General features: G+C 44.6%; 1 protein-coding gene across 4 annotated transcripts in view; it reads left to right on the forward strand.

Annotated features, from left to right (window-relative positions):
* Positions 1 to 17730, forward strand: part of LOXHD1 (lipoxygenase homology PLAT domains 1) — a 183328-nt gene that overhangs the window by 144953 nt on the left and 20645 nt on the right. For all 4 annotated transcript variants that reach the window (XM_064378976.1, XM_012440784.2, XM_012440785.2 and 1 more), the window contains 3 exons: positions 4254 to 4371; positions 6324 to 6498; positions 7982 to 8167. In XM_064378976.1, coding sequence (XP_064235046.1) covers positions 4254 to 4371; positions 6324 to 6498; positions 7982 to 8167 — 479 coding nt within the window. The remainder of the gene's footprint in view (positions 1 to 4253; positions 4372 to 6323; positions 6499 to 7981; positions 8168 to 17730) is intronic.

Raw genomic sequence — 17730 nt, forward strand, 5'->3', positions numbered from 1 at the left:
TATCAATGGTCCCCAAAGATCCCAGATCAGCAGAACCTGGGACTGGAGGCTCTGTCTTTTGTACCCCAGTTAATTCAGTCCCCATGGACACTTAACATCATCACCGAAGTCAACTCCCTGCTGCTTACCAACCCCAGCTTGGAATTTTCTCTGTGTGAGTTCCAAGGCAGCCTCCCCTTGTCTATGCCCTTTCTGGTCCCAAAGTTCTCCATTAACACCAGTTGGGGCCTTGTTAATTTCCTAAGGTTGTGATACAAAACTACCACAGACATAGGGGTAATTAAAACAACAGAATTTTCTTCTCTCATTTTTCTGGAGGCCAGAAATCTGAAATCAGAATCTGTGAGTGGAAATCAAGATATCAGCACTACCAGGTGCCCTGTGGGCTCTGGGAGAGAATCTACTCCTTGTAGCTTCTGGTGGCTGCCAGCAGTCCTTGGCTTGTGCCGCACCACTGCAGCCTTCAAGGCCAGGTCTTCCGATCTCTGCCCCATCTTCACATTCTACCTCCTTTGTGTATGTGTTGATCTCTCTCTATCTCTACCTTCTTAAAAGGATGCTTGGGATTACATTAAGGACTCACTGGAATAATCCAGGGTAATCTTCCTATCTCAAGACTTTTAGCTTAATTACTCTGCAAAGACCTCCCTGTTCTTTTCACCATACAGTTATATACATGGATTCCAGGAATTAGGACATGGGTATCTTTTGGGAGACCATTTTTCAGTCTATCACAGGGGCTACAACCCACAGAGCATGGATCTGAAAATCCTGCCACATGAGGAACAGTCAAAGGTTCTAGAGACATTTACATTTTTAAACATTTTATCATGAACAATACATATGTATGTAAAAGTACATACATTATTGATACTTATAAAGCAAAAACTTAGGTAAACCTTCCACGCTGCCTTCAGGCCAAGAAATTAAATCTTGCCAGTTCTCAGCTTTTAAGGTAAACATTTTTTTGTTTTCTTTCTTTTGATCTCCATCTCAGGGGGCTTTGCTTCATATCACCTGGATTTCATCCCTAACAATAGGCTTTCATATCACCTGGATTTGAATGGTGCCTAAATAGAATCAGGCCAAATATCTTATTTTATATCTTAGTTCTTTCACTCAGCATCAGGTTTTTCATATTTTCCTGAGCTGTTGAGCATGATTGCGATTTGCTCATTTTCACTGCTGTATAGTATTCTATTGAGGAGCCTGGAGAAAAGAGAGATTCAGTGGCTTCTTTCAAAGGGTCAGAGAGGGGAGAGGATAGAGGCAGTGAGGTTGGTCAGATGTTGACAATTCAACAATTCGTTCTGGTGGCAGAACTCAGTGTAACAAAAACTTACTAAGGCTTGGCTATGGCTGTCCTAAAAGGAAAAGGGCTGCCAGGGTGGCCATGGGGCACCGTCAGTAGAGCAGTCTAAGCATGGAACCACCCAATAGGTTCATTTTGACCACAGCCCAGAGATTGCTGATTTATCAAAGCAGGGGAATTGCAATAGAGAAGGAGTTTTACACATACGGAGCTGGAGCTGGCTAAATGGGAGACCAGAATTTTATTATTACTCAGATCAGCCTCCCTGAAAATTCAGAGACTAGGATTTTTCCAGGCTAGTTTAGGGGAAGAAGTGGGGGTGGCTAGGCAATGGCTGCTTGCTGCTGATTGGTTTGGGGGTACAATCATAGGGGGTTGGGAAATGGTCCTCATTCATGCTGAGTCATTTCTGGTTGGGGTCACAAGAGTGGTTGGCAGGTCCAGGTGGAGCCATTGGTCATCAGACATGCAAAAAACCTGAAAAGACATCTTAAAAGTCCAGTCAGGTTTACAGTAGTGATGTTATCTGCAGGAGTAATTGGGGAAGTTGCATATCTTGTGACCTCTGGAATAATGGCTGGCAGTGTTTATGTCTCTGCTTTAGCAGAATTCAGACTCCTCTCATCCTCCTAGCCTGGTGATCTCTCCTTAACCTTATGGAAGGGCTATGGTCATTCAAACTATACACTAAATGTCTCCCAAAGTTAGCTTGACCCAAACCCAGCAAGAATTAAGGGCAGTTTGAAGACTAAAGGCAAGATGGGGGTTGGTTAAATCAGATCTCCTTCACTGCCAAAATTTTCTCACTGTTCTAATTTTTCCAAAGGCAATTTCAAGTATGGACTCAATGGCCTTGGGTATGGAGAAATTCATACTGGAAGGACGGTGGTATAGAGCAAAGCTAAGTCTGGCACTCTGACCCTGGCCAATCCTGAGAGCCCCAGATATGTCCCTAAGATGTCATAGAGACAAACTGCCTGAGCAGCTGCCCAGCCTGATGGGGTTTAAAACCTCTCGCCATCCATTCCCATCTGCTAGCCAGTCCCTTCCCAGGGTCCCTAACCATAACCCTTCCCTGGCTTTGTAGCAATGCTGACAATTCTCCCATGAAACAGATGTCCTTCCAGCCTAAGCCTTTGGCCCTGGTTAGCCTCAGGCTGTGCTCAGACATGGGGCCCAGTGAGGGAATGGTTGCCGGGCCCTTCCCTAAGGACAGCCTTTCACACAGGCAGGAACAGAAGGAAACCTGAATAGGAAGGAAACCAGAATAGGCCCCAAAGGGGGCCCTTCCCAGGCACCACTCCCTCAGCTGCTGAGCAGAGGCTCCTTTGAGTAGATGAGCAGCAAAAATCCTGGACCACACAACAGACCTATCCATCTGAGCCAGGAGCAGAAAGCCTGGATCAAAGGCTGGCACTTCTCCAAAGGGTGGGAATCCTACTGTGTATCAACTGAGGTGTCTGGAGGGGGTCCGGGGTACCTGGAAGAATGTGGCTAGTGAGCTGGGAAGACTGAAGGACAAATAAGGGCCTTCCTTTGGATGGTTTTATACCAAAAATAGGAAGTCCATCCAGGTTAACTGGGGTTCAGCCTAGAATGAAGGGTGAGGGGTTAAATGTAATCTCCTTGCAGTCTTCTAGAAGAAAAGCATGTTTCTCCTCTTCTTTTCCTTATACCTGTCCCACCGTAAAATCTCCATAAAATGAAGACACTTGGCTAAATTCAAAGAGTGAAAATTAAAGAGACATGCAAAGCGAAGCATTCTAAAGCTCTTTTGATTTGCAAAATCGTGCTCCTGGCAAGAGTAAGGAATTGAAAGATTATTTGAGAGAATCTCAGTGTGTGACATGAATGTGACATGAGCACCTCCTTACAGTTTCCATTATATCCTGAGGGAGAGACAGGGCTTCAATTAGAGGAGGAGGGATCTGGGGCTGACTTTGGGAGAACTTTTTCACTTCTATTAATTGTAAAATGCACACAGAGCAAGTTATCAGAAGAGATTAAATCCCTATTTCACCACCATTTTTAAGACTAGCAGTAGTTAGTTCTCAATTTGCACTCTTCAAGTCTCAACCCCCATTGTCTATGGCCTCTGTTTTTAAAAATATGACTTGTATTCAAGGAAGCACGACAATTGCCATGCAGAGCCACTTCTCCAGTGCCACCTGCATTACCCCGAGGGCCTTATCAGCATTATCATCTGGAATCAGTCAGCAGTCAAGCAATCAGTCAGCATTGAAGGTCGAATTGTACACGTGGCACTGTGGGAAGAGCAGTAAGGAATAAAGATAGAGCATGTCTGAGATGATGAGGTCATTCAGCAGAAAAATAATAGCAACAAAAGCAGCATTACCTTCTATTTGCCTACTGCTTTACAGTTGGCAGTAGTATTACCCAACTCAGGGTACTGTGTTCAGTTTTGCAGATGGCAAATAGAAAAATCTGAATGATGCCATCTAGAGTTGTACAGTGCAGAGCCTGCCCCACCATTCACAATGGCCCTGTCACTCACAGAATCTCATTTAAAGCTTTTCAGGTATGGAATTATTTTTTCATTTTAAGTTGATTTCACATTCATTTGGTCTTCATGATAGTTCTGTGAGATTGCAGGACTAGTGTTATTCTCCCCAGACCACAGGTGAGGAAACCAAGTTCTGGAGAGAAACTGGGACTGTTTTAGGTGACTGGTAGAATGAGATTAGAACCCAGCACTGGTAGCTCTTGCTTCAGGGCCATTTCTACTAGCCAAACCCAGTTAACCCAGTCTTTCAGGAACACATGTCGGATGCAAGAGATGGGTTGGGAGAGGTGCTGGGACCAGAGGGGCTGCTGAGTAAAGGCCTCATCTTCTCCCTCACCCCAAGCCTGGCCTCCGGCCTGGCCCAGCCCTCCCCAGTGGCCAGCTTCCCTTCTTCATGCCCCTCCTCTCCACCCCTAGGTTTGAGCGGGAGCAGAATGACACCTTCATCATGGAGATCTTAGACATCGCTCCATTCACCAAGATGCGGATCCGGATTGATGGCCTGGGCAGCCGGCCGGAGTGGTTCCTGGAGAGGGTAAAATGTCTAGACCCTCACTCTTCCTTCCTGCCACCACCTACCCCTCCCCTCTGTTCCTCTGGCTTGTCGGTGGACCTTGTTAAAGAACAAATGTCACCCTAGAGGATCATTACATGAACCCAGCCCATATAATCCGATATGCCCTTTGGCATGAATTAATCAGAGGATGTCATTTTATTTATTTGTGTCCAGTGAGAACTGAAGCAACTGTCAGGTAATTCAACATGAGCTGTCAATGTAACGTGGACAGAGACCCAAGAAAGGGGAGGGGTGGTGTGGGTTTCCTTCAGGACAGCAGCTGGGAGGGTTGACAGAGGAGGAGCAAGGCCTGGGGCAGAGAGAGGCTGCCATGGTGGGAACTTCAGGCAGGATGGCAGAAATCTTACTGGGGCCTCTTGATCATGGAGTTAAGCAGCTGCCACTTTTTTCATTGTGGGCTTCTGTGTCGAGCTTGGCCATCAGCACCCTGCCTGAGGATCAGTTGGGCTGAGACCAGCCTTAGGGATGGGATGTTGGGATCTTCAAGAGCAACAGCAACGTGGGATTTCTTGTTCTGCCTCCATCCTCCCGCTCTTCCCAGCATACATATGTATGGGCACATACACACACACACATGCACATGGCCACAGACTCAGTTTCCACCAAGAAAAGAAGGCAGATGCTCCTTCTCAGGACCTCTCATAACATCTTCACCTTCCCCGGCTTGTGTGGTTCTGTGCCTCCAGGCTGCCCAGAGGAGAGTCATTAACACTTGCTGCTCCAGGGCAGAGAGAAGAGCATCCAGGGCATGGGGCCAAACTGCACTCATTTTGACGAGAACCACCATGATGTTAGGAGTCCAAGGGCTTTCTGTGCTAAGAGTGGCTCCAAAGCTGGGGGACCCTGGCAGCCAGGAGGAGCCTCACCTGCAGCCCCACACTCACAAAGGCAATGACAGTGCCAACAAAGATGACACTCCTGCAGCCTCCGTGTCACACAGGGTCCTAGGTATGCCAATGTGTGTATTGTGCCGGTTCTCCTTACATAATGTGTGTCAGAGTCTCAGGCAACATAACAAAGCACCATGGACTGGAGGCTTGAAGCAACACACATTTATTACCCGCTCACTGTCGTAGAGGTAGAAGTCCAAGGTGAAGGTGTCGGCAGGGCCACGCCCCCTCTGAAGGCTCTAGGGAAGGATCTGTTCTGGGCCTCTCTCCTGGCTTCTGGCAGTTCCCTGGCTTGGGGCAGCAGCATGCCAGTGTTCTCATGGTATTCTGGGTGCGTGTCTGGGTGATATAAGATTGGACTAGGGCCCACTCTAATGACCTCATCTGAGCTGATTACACCTATAACGATCCCCTTTCTAATAAAGCCACATTCTGAGGGACTGTGGATTAAGAATCAACATATGAACTCTGGGGAAATACAATTCCACCCATAACACAAAGCCCTGCAGTCCCCGGCCTGAGTCAGCCACGCATCCTTGTCCACCAGAGGCCATCTGTCCTGCGTCGCCTCAGGCTCTTCCTCCCCTGTTGTTCAGCCAGTAGCAGATTTTCTTGAGCCAACAATATAGTGCCCACACCAAGGACTATCCCACAAATGTTAGCACTCTGTTCCCAGGTGTTTGTGGCTGACAGGGGCTTGGTTGGTCTTTCTGTGACTCATTCAGCAAACATCTCTTGTGCACAATGACAGGCACCTCTGAGGATGCTTTTAGGTAAATTGCCCATTCCCAAATTCCAACCTAGCATAATCCTCTTGGGGACTTCAGATTCCTTGCCAAGCACACAGGGTCTTTGTCCTAGAAAGGGCCCTTTCCATGCTCCATGGGTCTCTGTCGCAAGCACTTGTTTCAGGTCTGGGATCTCCAGGGTTGGGATTCAGAGAGGGGCTGCATGGGCCAGTGGGTGCTGGCGGAGGTGAGGGAGGGCAGGATGTTACCATGGTGGCTCCCTCTCTCCCAGATCCTACTGAAGAACATGAACACTGGAGACCTGACCATGTTCTACTACGGAGACTGGCTGTCCCAGCGGAAAGGTAAGAAGACCCTGGTGTGTGAAATGTGTGCTGTCATCGATGAGGAAGAAATGATGGAGTGGACCTCCTACACTGTTGCAGTTAAGACCAGCGACATCCTGGGTGAGTTGGGGGTCCTCACACCTCCCACTCCCTTGCCCCTCCTACCCTCGGATTCGGGCTCAGACCCTGGTTTCTGGTCAGGGCATTTTTCTTCAGATGGCCTTGCAAAATCTAGTTGATCCAAGTCTTCTTCACATCATTTTCTGTCTGGACAAAGTATTTCTTCCCAGTGAGTGACTGGTTCCCTCCCTCCTCCCTTGGGGAAATAGGGGAGAACATTACTGGGGAGTATGGTCAGCACTTTTGGAAATGGTACAGGTACTTGACGCAGAACCTTCCCATCTTCCTGCTGCTACCTGGCACCCCTCGTCCAAGTGCCATGCACCTCAGGCATCCTCGAACCCATGTGCTTGGTGGCCATCTACCATGTGCCAGCTTTGGTGGTGGGTCTTAGGATGGAGATGTGATGCCCAGGCCCTTGCAGTTCTGACCTTCATTGGAGCACCCACAGTGCAGTGTGGTGAAGCTCTGATGGATGCAATGTCAAAGTCCAGAAAGACAAACACAGAAGCCACTTAGGCAGACAGGACACCCACAGGAAGGGCCTTCTGATTAAAAGTACTGCATGTCAAAGGCCAGGAGCTGAGAGGGAACACACTGTCACCCAGCATGGGGGCAGTGCCTCCTACCTACACTCCCCTATCCCAAGCCTGCTCTCCAGGAGCCATTGCAAGGAATCTGACAAGCTCATCACACCAATTCTAAATGATGAATGAAGGATTAACTTGTTGGCCATGGTAGCTTACATTTTCAATAGAGAAGCATTTTGCTGAAGAAATGAAACTCTCATGGTAGGATCTCAGGCATAAGTGATAGGTCAGTAAAGCTAGTAAAATTTGTTTGAGAAAATCCTTTCTTTCTATTCTCACAATGGAACTTTCACCCCTATTGCTTAAAGTTCCAAGTGTCCATGTTTTCAGACCCTTCCATCCCTTCATGATGCACTCAGAAAATAATAAGTTCATTGATAACTGCAGATGTGTGTCAGAAAGGCTTCACTGGGTCACCCCTTCCAGAACCATTGGGCCGATACCTGTATCGGCAGATGATATGAAGCTCTAGTGTAAAATGTCAATCAGAGACAGATTTAGGGAGCAGAACTTCCCTGCTTCCTTCTGAACCCACTATGTGCAGGAGGTAGCCTGTGTTTCTAAATTGTAAAGCCAGCCTATATGACACGCCTTTTAAGTTTGGGTGTATTTCCCCAGAAATCGATGAGTTTTGTACTAAACCATTCACACTTTCTGACCATGACTCCAGTTAGATCAAAAGCTTTTGTGAGGCACAAAGATAAGACGAAGAAGAGAACTGGACATCTGGGACATTAATTGGCCTTTTCCAACCTCACCACTGGCCTTCTTGACTCTGTACTCTGTCCACCTGTATCCCTGGCTCCTCTGAGGAGTCCAGGGACAAGGTCAGAGCAAGAGGGCTGTGTGTCAAAGAGGCTGGCACTCTAAGCCTCACCTTGTGCACCCCCCAGGAGCAGGCACTGATGCCAACGTGTTCATCATCATCTTTGGGGAGAACGGGGACAGTGGGACACTGGCCCTGAAGCAGTCGGCGAACTGGAACAAGTTTGAGCGGAACAACACAGACACATTCAACTTCCCCGACATGCTGAGCTTGGGCCATCTCTGCAAGCTAAGGGTCTGGCACGACAACAAAGGTAGCTCCCACTCAAGGCCAGGTTGGTGGGAGGGCAGCCCTCAGCTCCCTTCCTGGGCCCTTCTTCCCTCCCTGGCAGCACACTGACTCTGATTACCCCAGGGTAGCAGGCACAGTTGACGACCACCATATTGAAGCTTCCATCAGTATGAAAGAGCCAGTGTTTCTGGACAAATACTTTTAGAGACAAGGCTTAGGTCCTCCTTCTTTCTCCCTGCTTGATTAGTGGTTCTCCATTGTTTGTGATTTCTGAGCATTAATTTGACTTAGTTCAGGCATAAAAATTAAGGGGAAAAAAAAGCTAAATCACCAATTCACTTCCCATGGATTTTCTATAAAGGATTATGTTTGTGCCAGGTGCAGTGGCTCATGCCTGTAATCCCAGAACCTTGGGAAGCCAAGGTGGGAGGATTGCTTGAGCCCCAGGAGTTCAAGACTAGCCTAAGCAACACAGTGAGACCCCATCTCTACAAATAATACGAAAGATAATATCTGGGCATGGTGGCATACACCTGTGGTCCCATCTACTCAGAAGGCTGAGATAGGAGGATTACCTGAGCCCAAGAGGTCATAACTACAGTGAGCTGTGATTGTGTCACTGCATTCCAGCCTGGATGACAGAGTAAGACCCTGTCTCAAAAAAAAAAAAAATGCTTGTTTATTTATAATAGTAATCCTAAAGTAGTTGAATTCACTTATAAACTATGAAATAGGATATAAACCAAGTGAGAAATTTATTTTTAACTTTGCAGTGCCTAAGAAATGCTTCGTCATTTCTATAACTGTGATGACGTTCATGTTCTCAACATTTCTCTGTTTACCATTTTGCTGTCTTTAAGCCACTCTTTATTTTCTCTGGTTTTGGGCCTATAAGTTCTATTTGGTATAATTAGAATAGAGTTGTTAAATATTAAATTCCACCTCCTTGATGCATACTGCTTTCTTCATTCACCTCTTTTGTCTTCTGTTGAAACATGCCTCTGCAAAACTATCTGCTCAAAACCTTCTCTAGCCTTTGCTGGGTCTTCCAAATGGTTGCTCAGAGCTGTCCTGAATGTTTGCTGCTCCTCACTTCTTCCAAACCCCCGCTGAGGACTAGCCTATCTGTCATGGTCACTGACAAAACCCAACTCAACAGTTTACAACCTCTCTTCTATAGGAGCTAAACTATTTAGCTTTAACATGGGTTCACCAGTTAAAATTTTTTCCATAACACAGAATAAGCTCAGACTAGGCATTGATAAAATAGTCAGACTTCAAAGCAATAAAATAACAAATACTTACACAGCATTCCAGTTTTCAAATTTCAGTGTATCCCACCGGTCATTTATATACAGGACATCTAAAGTATTCATGACATGCCTGGGACTCTGTTAGACATTAAAGATACAAACATTTGATTCTTAAAAATACTTTGTGAGGCCAGGTGCTATGGCTCACACCTATAATCCCAGAACTTTGGGAGACTGAGGTGGGCAGATCACTTGAGCCCAGGAATTTGAGACAAGCCTGGGCAACATAGCGAAATTCCATCTCTACAAAAAATGCAAAAATTACCCAAGTGTGGTGGTGTATGCCTGTAGTCTCAACTACTGAGGAGGCTGAGATAAGGGAGATCACTTGAGGTCAAGGCTGCAGTGAGCTGTGATTGCATCACTGCACTCCAGCCTGGGTAACAGAGTGAGACCCTGTCTCAAAAAAAACAAAAAACAAAAAACCTTTGTGAATTACCACAGCAGAAGCACTTTATTGCTCCTCTTTTTGCAACCAGGTAATACTGAGGCCCAGTGAGGTTTGAATATCTTACTCGGAACCACACAGCAAGGAGGGGACACAGCCATCACCCAAACCCAGGTCTTCTGATGCCTGTTCTGACCCACTATTCTGTGTGCCAGCCACCATTCTGTATCCTCACCACCCACTGTGTCAGATGGCTAAAAAGAAGTTGTGTGATGAGAGGCAGCCTCTCTATCTCTGTTTGCTGTACCCCACAGTATCAGGGTGTATCCAGGGTAGTCTTGTCCAGGAAAGCATGCATCTTCCTCATTCGATCATTCAAGTGGCATTATGAGTTTGTGGAAAGACACATACTTGCAAATCATGCTCAAATATCCTTAATGCATCTCTCCTCTTTCCCAAGATGAAAACAAAACAAAGACCCCTGAGGTTTTTTTTCCCCTCTCTCTCATTATCCATTCTGATTGTCTTAGGCCTAGCAGCAGGTTGCCTAGGTCTGGTTGAATAACAGTAGTCATAATCATTAGGACCATCTCCTGCCCCCGACACTTCACAAGATTAGGATGAGATCTTTCCAGGACACTCAATGGCCATCACTTAGTCAAGACAAGTGTGAAAGCATTGAACCACATTCTGTATATCTCCACAGGCCTAATTAGAGGGATTTGACAGATCAGATTAGTAGGGTTGGCAGGCATGGGGGTGGGGAAGGTAGGGACAAGGTCTGTCTATCCTAACTTGCTTGTCTACAGTCTCTCCTGTTAAAGTGTCTACACCATTGTTTAGGAAGTATGTTCCCAAGAACTATGTCCCTGCCTTAATTAGAAAGAAGAACATTATGTCTGTGGGCATCCAGCTCTCTGTCTGGCTACCAGCACACACTGGCAAGACGTCCTTGCTATTGAGGGTAGGAATCATGCCTTATTCATCTTTATCTTCATAACTGCCTATAACAGTGCCTGGAGCATAGTGAGGACTCAATAAATGTTAACTTAATTGAGACTCCCCTCAGAGAGCTGAGAAATACCAGGTCTTTTAATCCTGTTCTGCCATAGGCTCTATCTCAGAAATAGCAGAGACCCCAAAGGAACTGAAAAGAAGAAGTGGTATCCTCTGGCAGCCTGAGCCCTTCCTCTAAGGCTCAACTGCACTGTGAGACCAGAAGTATGGGATTCCCTAACCTCTTCCCAGTTAGCCAGAGAGGGAAGAATTTCATGTAGATGATGATTGCCCCACTTTTCCACGCCAGTGCTATTTACAAGATGGGTATTTTATTCATGAGGGGTGAGAGTGGAAAATGTAGCCAGAAAGACTGAGGATGCTGTGTTAAGCATGATTTCGGTAGAAATCACTCAGCAGTCGGGACAGGAACGGGGGGCGGCGGGGTCGAGGGGGAGGGGTGCGCGGGTGGCGGGGGCGTGGTGGGGTGGCAGGGCGGGGAGCTGTCCACCGTTCTGACTTCTCTGGCTCTCTCAGCTCTGGACTCCACGGGCTGATCCAGGGTTCTTGCCTTGGTGCCTATTTCCAACCTGGCCTGCTACAAACATCCAGATGCTTGACAGGATGGTCCAGATTACCATGCATTCCACCCATAGTTCACAGCAATAAAGTGTAGAGAGTTGCAGATCCAAGATCAGAGGTCATCTCTGCTTCCTGTCTGCAACTCCATCTTATCCAAATCTGAACTCCACCTGATTAACCCCTTTGTTCCCTGGATGGCTTCCCCTGTTGCTGCCATACCTTCCATCTCAGCCTGTTTCTCAGGATGAACCTTCCAGAGTCCTCTCAACCATTTCTGCCTTCATGCCCTACCCTTCCTTACAAACCATCTAGGAAAGTAAAGGCTCATATATTGGAGAAGAAAGTTCCAAAAGTCATGTAATTACATTTCAGGAGTCAGGGATAATGATTGTCTTGAATGACATGCAAGTTTCCCCCTTTCTTGTTTTCATACTCCTACCTGTCATGTCCTCTCCAGAGACAAAATGAGTAGCCCAGGTCCTTTGCAGCCCTAACAATTCCTTCAGTTTTAATATTTATTTTTGTTAACAAATCAATTACAGATGGCTCTTGCTATTTGTAGTAGTTATGCCTTATAATGTTGCTGTGAACTCTGAATTCGCAAACACTGAACCATTGCTCCTATGGGAAACACAGGGTTAGGTTCCTGTGAGCCTCTGGTCACAACATTTTCACCAACTGATTAATACATAACTTTGTTTTATGTGTGTTTCTGTTTAAAGACACCTTATTTCATATTTACTGTTTATTCATTAACATTGAACTCATGATCAATAGCACTATAACTCATGACTCAGTGAAGCTTTATCTAACATGTATCTTCTCTGGAAGGCACATTATAGCCTTCTTACATTTAGAAACACTAAACAGCAGTTCAGCTTGAGGACCAAGCACTATGTTTGGGGGCCATTTTTAAACAATGAACTCACTAACAAATAGCACAAAAATGTGAAAACATGACACTAAATAGATCATAAAAAGAACAATTGTTTATGGCATAATAGATGAAACAAGAAGGCAGTGTTGCTTTGTTCAGTCTCAGCTGAGAACATGTGCATTTGGCAACTGAAATTTTTTGCCACTCTGCAAATGTCCACAAATGACCACCTGAGTATTAATTTGGGGTTGCAAATAAATTTTAGCAAAGAGCCAAATCCACAAAGATGAAACATGTGAATAATGAAGGTCAACTGTATATTTAGCAAGTACTTACTGTCAGACATTGTGTTCAGTGCTAGAGACAGAGTAGGGAACAGCAGACAAGATTCCAGTCATCTTGATGACCTTCTAGTAAAAACTATATGCATTAGACAAGCAATTAATTTAAATAATGACGTGTCTCTGAAATGGAGATCCACAGGATGCTAGGCTGAGGACTCAGAGAAACCCCCCCTGAAGAAGGGATATTTGAGCTGAAAACTCAGGAACGAATAGGAGTAGCTATTAGGTGAAGTGTGGCATTTGCTAAAAATGAAGAACACATGTGAGGTAGAATGAATAGCAAATATAAAAGCCCTAAAATAGAAAAAAAAAAACTTTATATGTGCCAGAAACTAAAGAAACATCCAGAATGACTACAAAATAGGAAATGGGGTTGGGAACTACAATATAGATTGGAACCAGGCCATGAATAATATTATAAGCCATGTCAAGGATTGGGTTTTTATCCTGACTGTAATGAGAAGCCATGAAAGCATCTCAATAACAGGACTCACTCGGAGAAGATCATTTTAATGTCTGTGGAAGATAGGTGAGATGGAGAATAAAATAAACTTCAAAAGATGATTAAGAAATTGGTGGGAGAATGTCTCGTAATACGATGATAGAGGTGGGGATGGAGAAAAAGCAGACAGACTTAAGAAATATTTAAGGCAGGCCGGGCGCGGTGGCTCAAGCCTGTAATCCCAGCACTTTGGGAGGCCGAGGTGGGTGGATCACGAGGTCAAGAGATCGAGACCATCCTGGTCAACATGGTGAAACCCCGTCTCTACTAATACAAAAAATTAGCTGGGCACGGTGGCGCGTGCCTGTAATCCCAGCTACTCAGGAGGCTGAGGCAGGAGAATTGCCTGAACCCAGGAGGCGGAGGTTGCGGTGAGCCGAGATCGCGCCATTGCACTCCAGCCTGGGTATCAAGAGCGAAAACTCCGTCTCAAAAAAAAAAAAAAGAAAAAAAAAAAAAAAAGAAATATTTAAGGCAGAGGACTTGTTAAAGGTTTGCCTGAGAAGACTTGAACAAGAATGGTGAGGATGCTGGAGAACTTTCTTCATCTTGATGAGTTTAATTTGAAGGCTTGAGTGACATCTAAGGGGTAATATCCAGTAACAGTGGGGTCTGGACCTCAGGAGGAAAGCTAGTTGGAAGATTGATCTGAGATAGTAATCTAAAAGTTGTTAGTGCAGAGACAGTAGTGAAGTCATGAATGAAAAGTGAGTAAGAAAGTCTATGGAGAAAGTGCAGCTTGAGGAAAGCAAGGGTGGCATAGAGCAGATTCTTGAGAATTTTAACATTTGAGGTGAGTTAATGGAAAAGAAGGAAGAGGAGGGGGAGGAAGAAAGGAGGAGAAGGAATTACCTCCTCCTTTTGTACTTTCAAAGTGGGGTGTGCTTGGGGAGGAAATTTATGTCTGGGGAACTCTGTAATGCTGAAGATTGTTCACTGGCCATGAAATCCCAAGATGTGGTGTGTCAATTCCCAACTCCATAGTTTCCTGGACATAAATTTAATAGAGGAAACATGAGGCCTCATTTGCTTTCAGATAGCAAAGCAATTCAAAATATTTAAAATGTTTATTTCTCCCTAGCAAATTTCTAGAATCCCTTGCTGATAAATTTTGTTATACAGCTAAATATTTAAGTCATTGCATTTCTGTATTTCACAGGGAGAAAGGAAGGGGAGAAGAACAGCTTTCTGCAATTTGTGGATTTATGTTTATAGACAAAAATGCTCCTCACTGCTTCCTCCCCCTGCCCCCCCAACACACATACGTATATATATACACACACACACACACACACGCATGCACACACACACACACACAAAGTCAGGAAATCTTTTTCACCTAGCCTCACTCTCTTCTCTCTGGTCCTTTTTGTAATGTGGAATTGTCTTTATTCCTGATTATTCTGACCCATCTAGAGAATGGCATGAAACATTCAAGTTTTCAGAAACTAGAGCTTCTCTACAATTAGCTATTTTCATTCAAAAAGTTTTCTTTGTTATTCTCTCTTCTTTTCTCCTGGCTCTCTAAACTTTCATTCCAGCTCTTATTTAAATTTTACCTTGCATGAAGTAACTTACATCTTTTGCCCAAGCTAACAGTCCCTCATAGATACCCAAGAGATAACCTTGCAGCTGCAGTTGTCTTCCCCTGCTAAATTCTTATGCATCCTTCAAAATCCAGACTAATATCACCTTCTTCATGAAGCTCTCTGATTATCCCAAATGAAGTTAGGTGCTCCCTACTCTGTGCTCCTAAACTTCTCTGTTCATGCCTCACTCACAATGCTGAATTGTAATTGTCTTGCCAGTCATAATTGGCAGACTTTTGAGTCTTTCAAGGGTAGAAACTTTGTTCGATTCACATTTGTATGTGCAATGCTGGTACTTAGTAGGTATTTAACAATTATGTGAATAAATAAATAAATTGATGTTGAACATCAGCTTGTCACAGCTTCTGGATTCTAAATAGATGGCTCCAGAATTCTATCATTTTCTAGACTTCCACAGATATATCTTTCTCCCCTGTAGGTGATTGAGGAATTGCTAGATGCAACAATTATATCAGATACATTTATTAAAGCATTTGTAATTCTCCAAGGGTAGGTGTCATGAGTGAAATAGTGTTCTCCACTCACCAAATTCTTGTTAATCAAGAACCTCAGAATGTGATAATATTTGGAAATATGGTCTTTGCAGATAGACTTAGTTAAGAATCTTGAGATGAGATCACCATGGATTTAGAATGAGTTCTAAATCAATGATGACTTGTGTCTTTATAAAAAGATGAGGGAACATGGAAAGATGCTGAAACAAGAGCATTTCAGGGTGGAGGAAGAGATTGGAGCTGGAGATAGCAGTGACAAGCTGAGGAACACCTGGAAGCCACGAAAGCTAGGAAGACACTAAAGCTAGGAAGACACAAGGCAGGGTTCTTCTCTAGAGCATTCAGAGAGAGAATCGACCTCCTCAAACTTTGACTTCAGACTTCTGGGCTCCAGAACTCTGAAAGAATAACTTTCTGTTATTTTAAGTCACCAAGTTTGTGGTAAATTTTTATGATGGCGTAGGAAAATAATATGGTAGGGAAGAACCTTCTGAGGAACAGTAAAGACTTTCTTAGGGTCTCAATATAAACAGTCTGCCTCAGGATTTGCTACTGGGTGGAAAGTATTCAAGGCCACTGGACCAAGATACAACTCATCAAATCAGAGTGCAGTCCTATCAGAGAGCCTAGGGTCAGCAGGGCTAACTGCAGCAACTTAAGGCATAGCAAGGCTGGGTGGCCTAGAGTCCTAATGCTAAAGTTGGTGTCAAGTAGTGATCTGTTCAGCAAAGCCATTGCTCCTAACTTTTACAACTGGGGTCTCCACAGCCCTGAAATTAGTTTGGTGATAACTGGGGCACAGAAATCAATTATTCCCCTAGGCATGAAAAAGAGGGGAAATCCAGAACTGAAAGGCATTGTAGATTAGTTTCTAATCCCACTCTGCAGTTGTGATTTAATTCTGGCCACTGAGACCTCTGCTTTGTGATCTAGCTCCCACCGTGCATCCTGCCATGACTATATCTCCCTGTCTGTGGTTTAGAAGCTTTCTTATATCCTCACTTCCTCATTGAAAGTTCTTCCTATTGCCCTACCTTGCTTGAGCCCATTCCCAGAATAGCTGACATATTTGTAGCTACATGTGTATTCTGTCTTTTTTTATTTGAGTGTTAGCTCCACAGATACCATTGTCTTGTTCATGTTCTTTCCCTAATGCCTATCACATTGCCTATAATATAATAAGGACTTAATATATTTTTGTATAATTTAATTATACCTCTCTTTCAGACCCTTCCCTGTCTTTTCATGTTTCAGTTATAGGGAACTCAGTTTTCCCTAGAATCAGAGTGTTCTGTGTGCTTTAGTGCTTTAAAAAAAAATTGAGTCCTGGCCATGAAACTCAGACTCATGACTGAGTCCTCAATGCCAGCTGCCCCTCCTCCCAGACACTAATCGCACACATATCCAGACTTTTTCAGTTTTCTTGACGTATTTTTCTGCTATGTAAAAACCTGACTCCAATCAACCAATTCCTTCCATCCTGTCACGGTCAAAATCTTAGAGGATGGTTCAGCACCATGGACAGCTCTAAACCACTCCAACCTGTGACTAGCTGCTACTATTGTTCAGGCGCCATCCTCTCCAAAGAGCGTGACACCCCACCCCACCACCACCGTTTTGGGTAGCCAAAGACTATCTGATTGCCTTGGGTTTAAAGAAATGGCTCTTGGGTTTAAAGAAATTCTGAGTCATTAATGTGATCCCCTTCCCCTTGTAGGCAAAGAATTGGCCCTCCTCCCCTTCAACAGACACTGGGTCTGAAAGCAGGGTAATATTATTGGTAGGTCTTCAGGCTCATCAGGAAAAGGAAGATTTCTGTATCCTTTTTATTTATTTATTTGAGACAGAGTCTTGCTCTGTCACCCAGTCTGGAGTGCAGTGGCACCATCTCAGCTCACTGCAACCTCCGCCTCCCAGGTTCAAACTATTCTTCTGTCTCAGCCTCCTGAGTAGCTGGGATTACAGGTGTGCACCACCACACTCGGCTAATTTTTGTATTTTTAGTAGAGTTGGGATTTCATCATTTTGGCCAGGCTGGTCTCAAACTCCTGGCCTCAAGTGATCCGCCTGCTTCAGGGTGTGAGCCTCTGTGACCGGCCTTTCTGTATCCTTGTTGAGCCCATGTAGTTGAGTTACTAGGTTCAGGAGAGGGACAGAGAAGTCCGGGTTTTGTGTCTAACTTCCTTTTAATAGTAACTTTCTCCTCCAGGGATGGAAGTTTAAATGTTAATACAAGCTAAGATGGCTAAACATGTCCTTAGACTCTCTCTATGCCATGCTTTTTATGTTTATTTTAAATTTTTTCCAGATATGTTATGCTTCCCTTGCACAGAAATTTATGAGGAAAAATATATTTTGTCTGAGAGTCTTCTACAATAAAGTGGGGATTTCTGAACAAATACCATAGAAATCAGGTGACAAATGCTTAACTTAAAGCATAGCATCTTCTCTTCCTCTGAATCCACCTTTCAATCATCTT

The sequence above is a fragment of the Aotus nancymaae genome, unplaced genomic scaffold (assembly GCF_030222135.1).
Source record: "Aotus nancymaae isolate 86718 unplaced genomic scaffold, 86718_ANA_hifiasm-v0.15.2.pri h1tg000020l, whole genome shotgun sequence".
In the NCBI taxonomy this organism is placed as follows: domain Eukaryota; kingdom Metazoa; phylum Chordata; class Mammalia; order Primates; family Aotidae; genus Aotus; species Aotus nancymaae.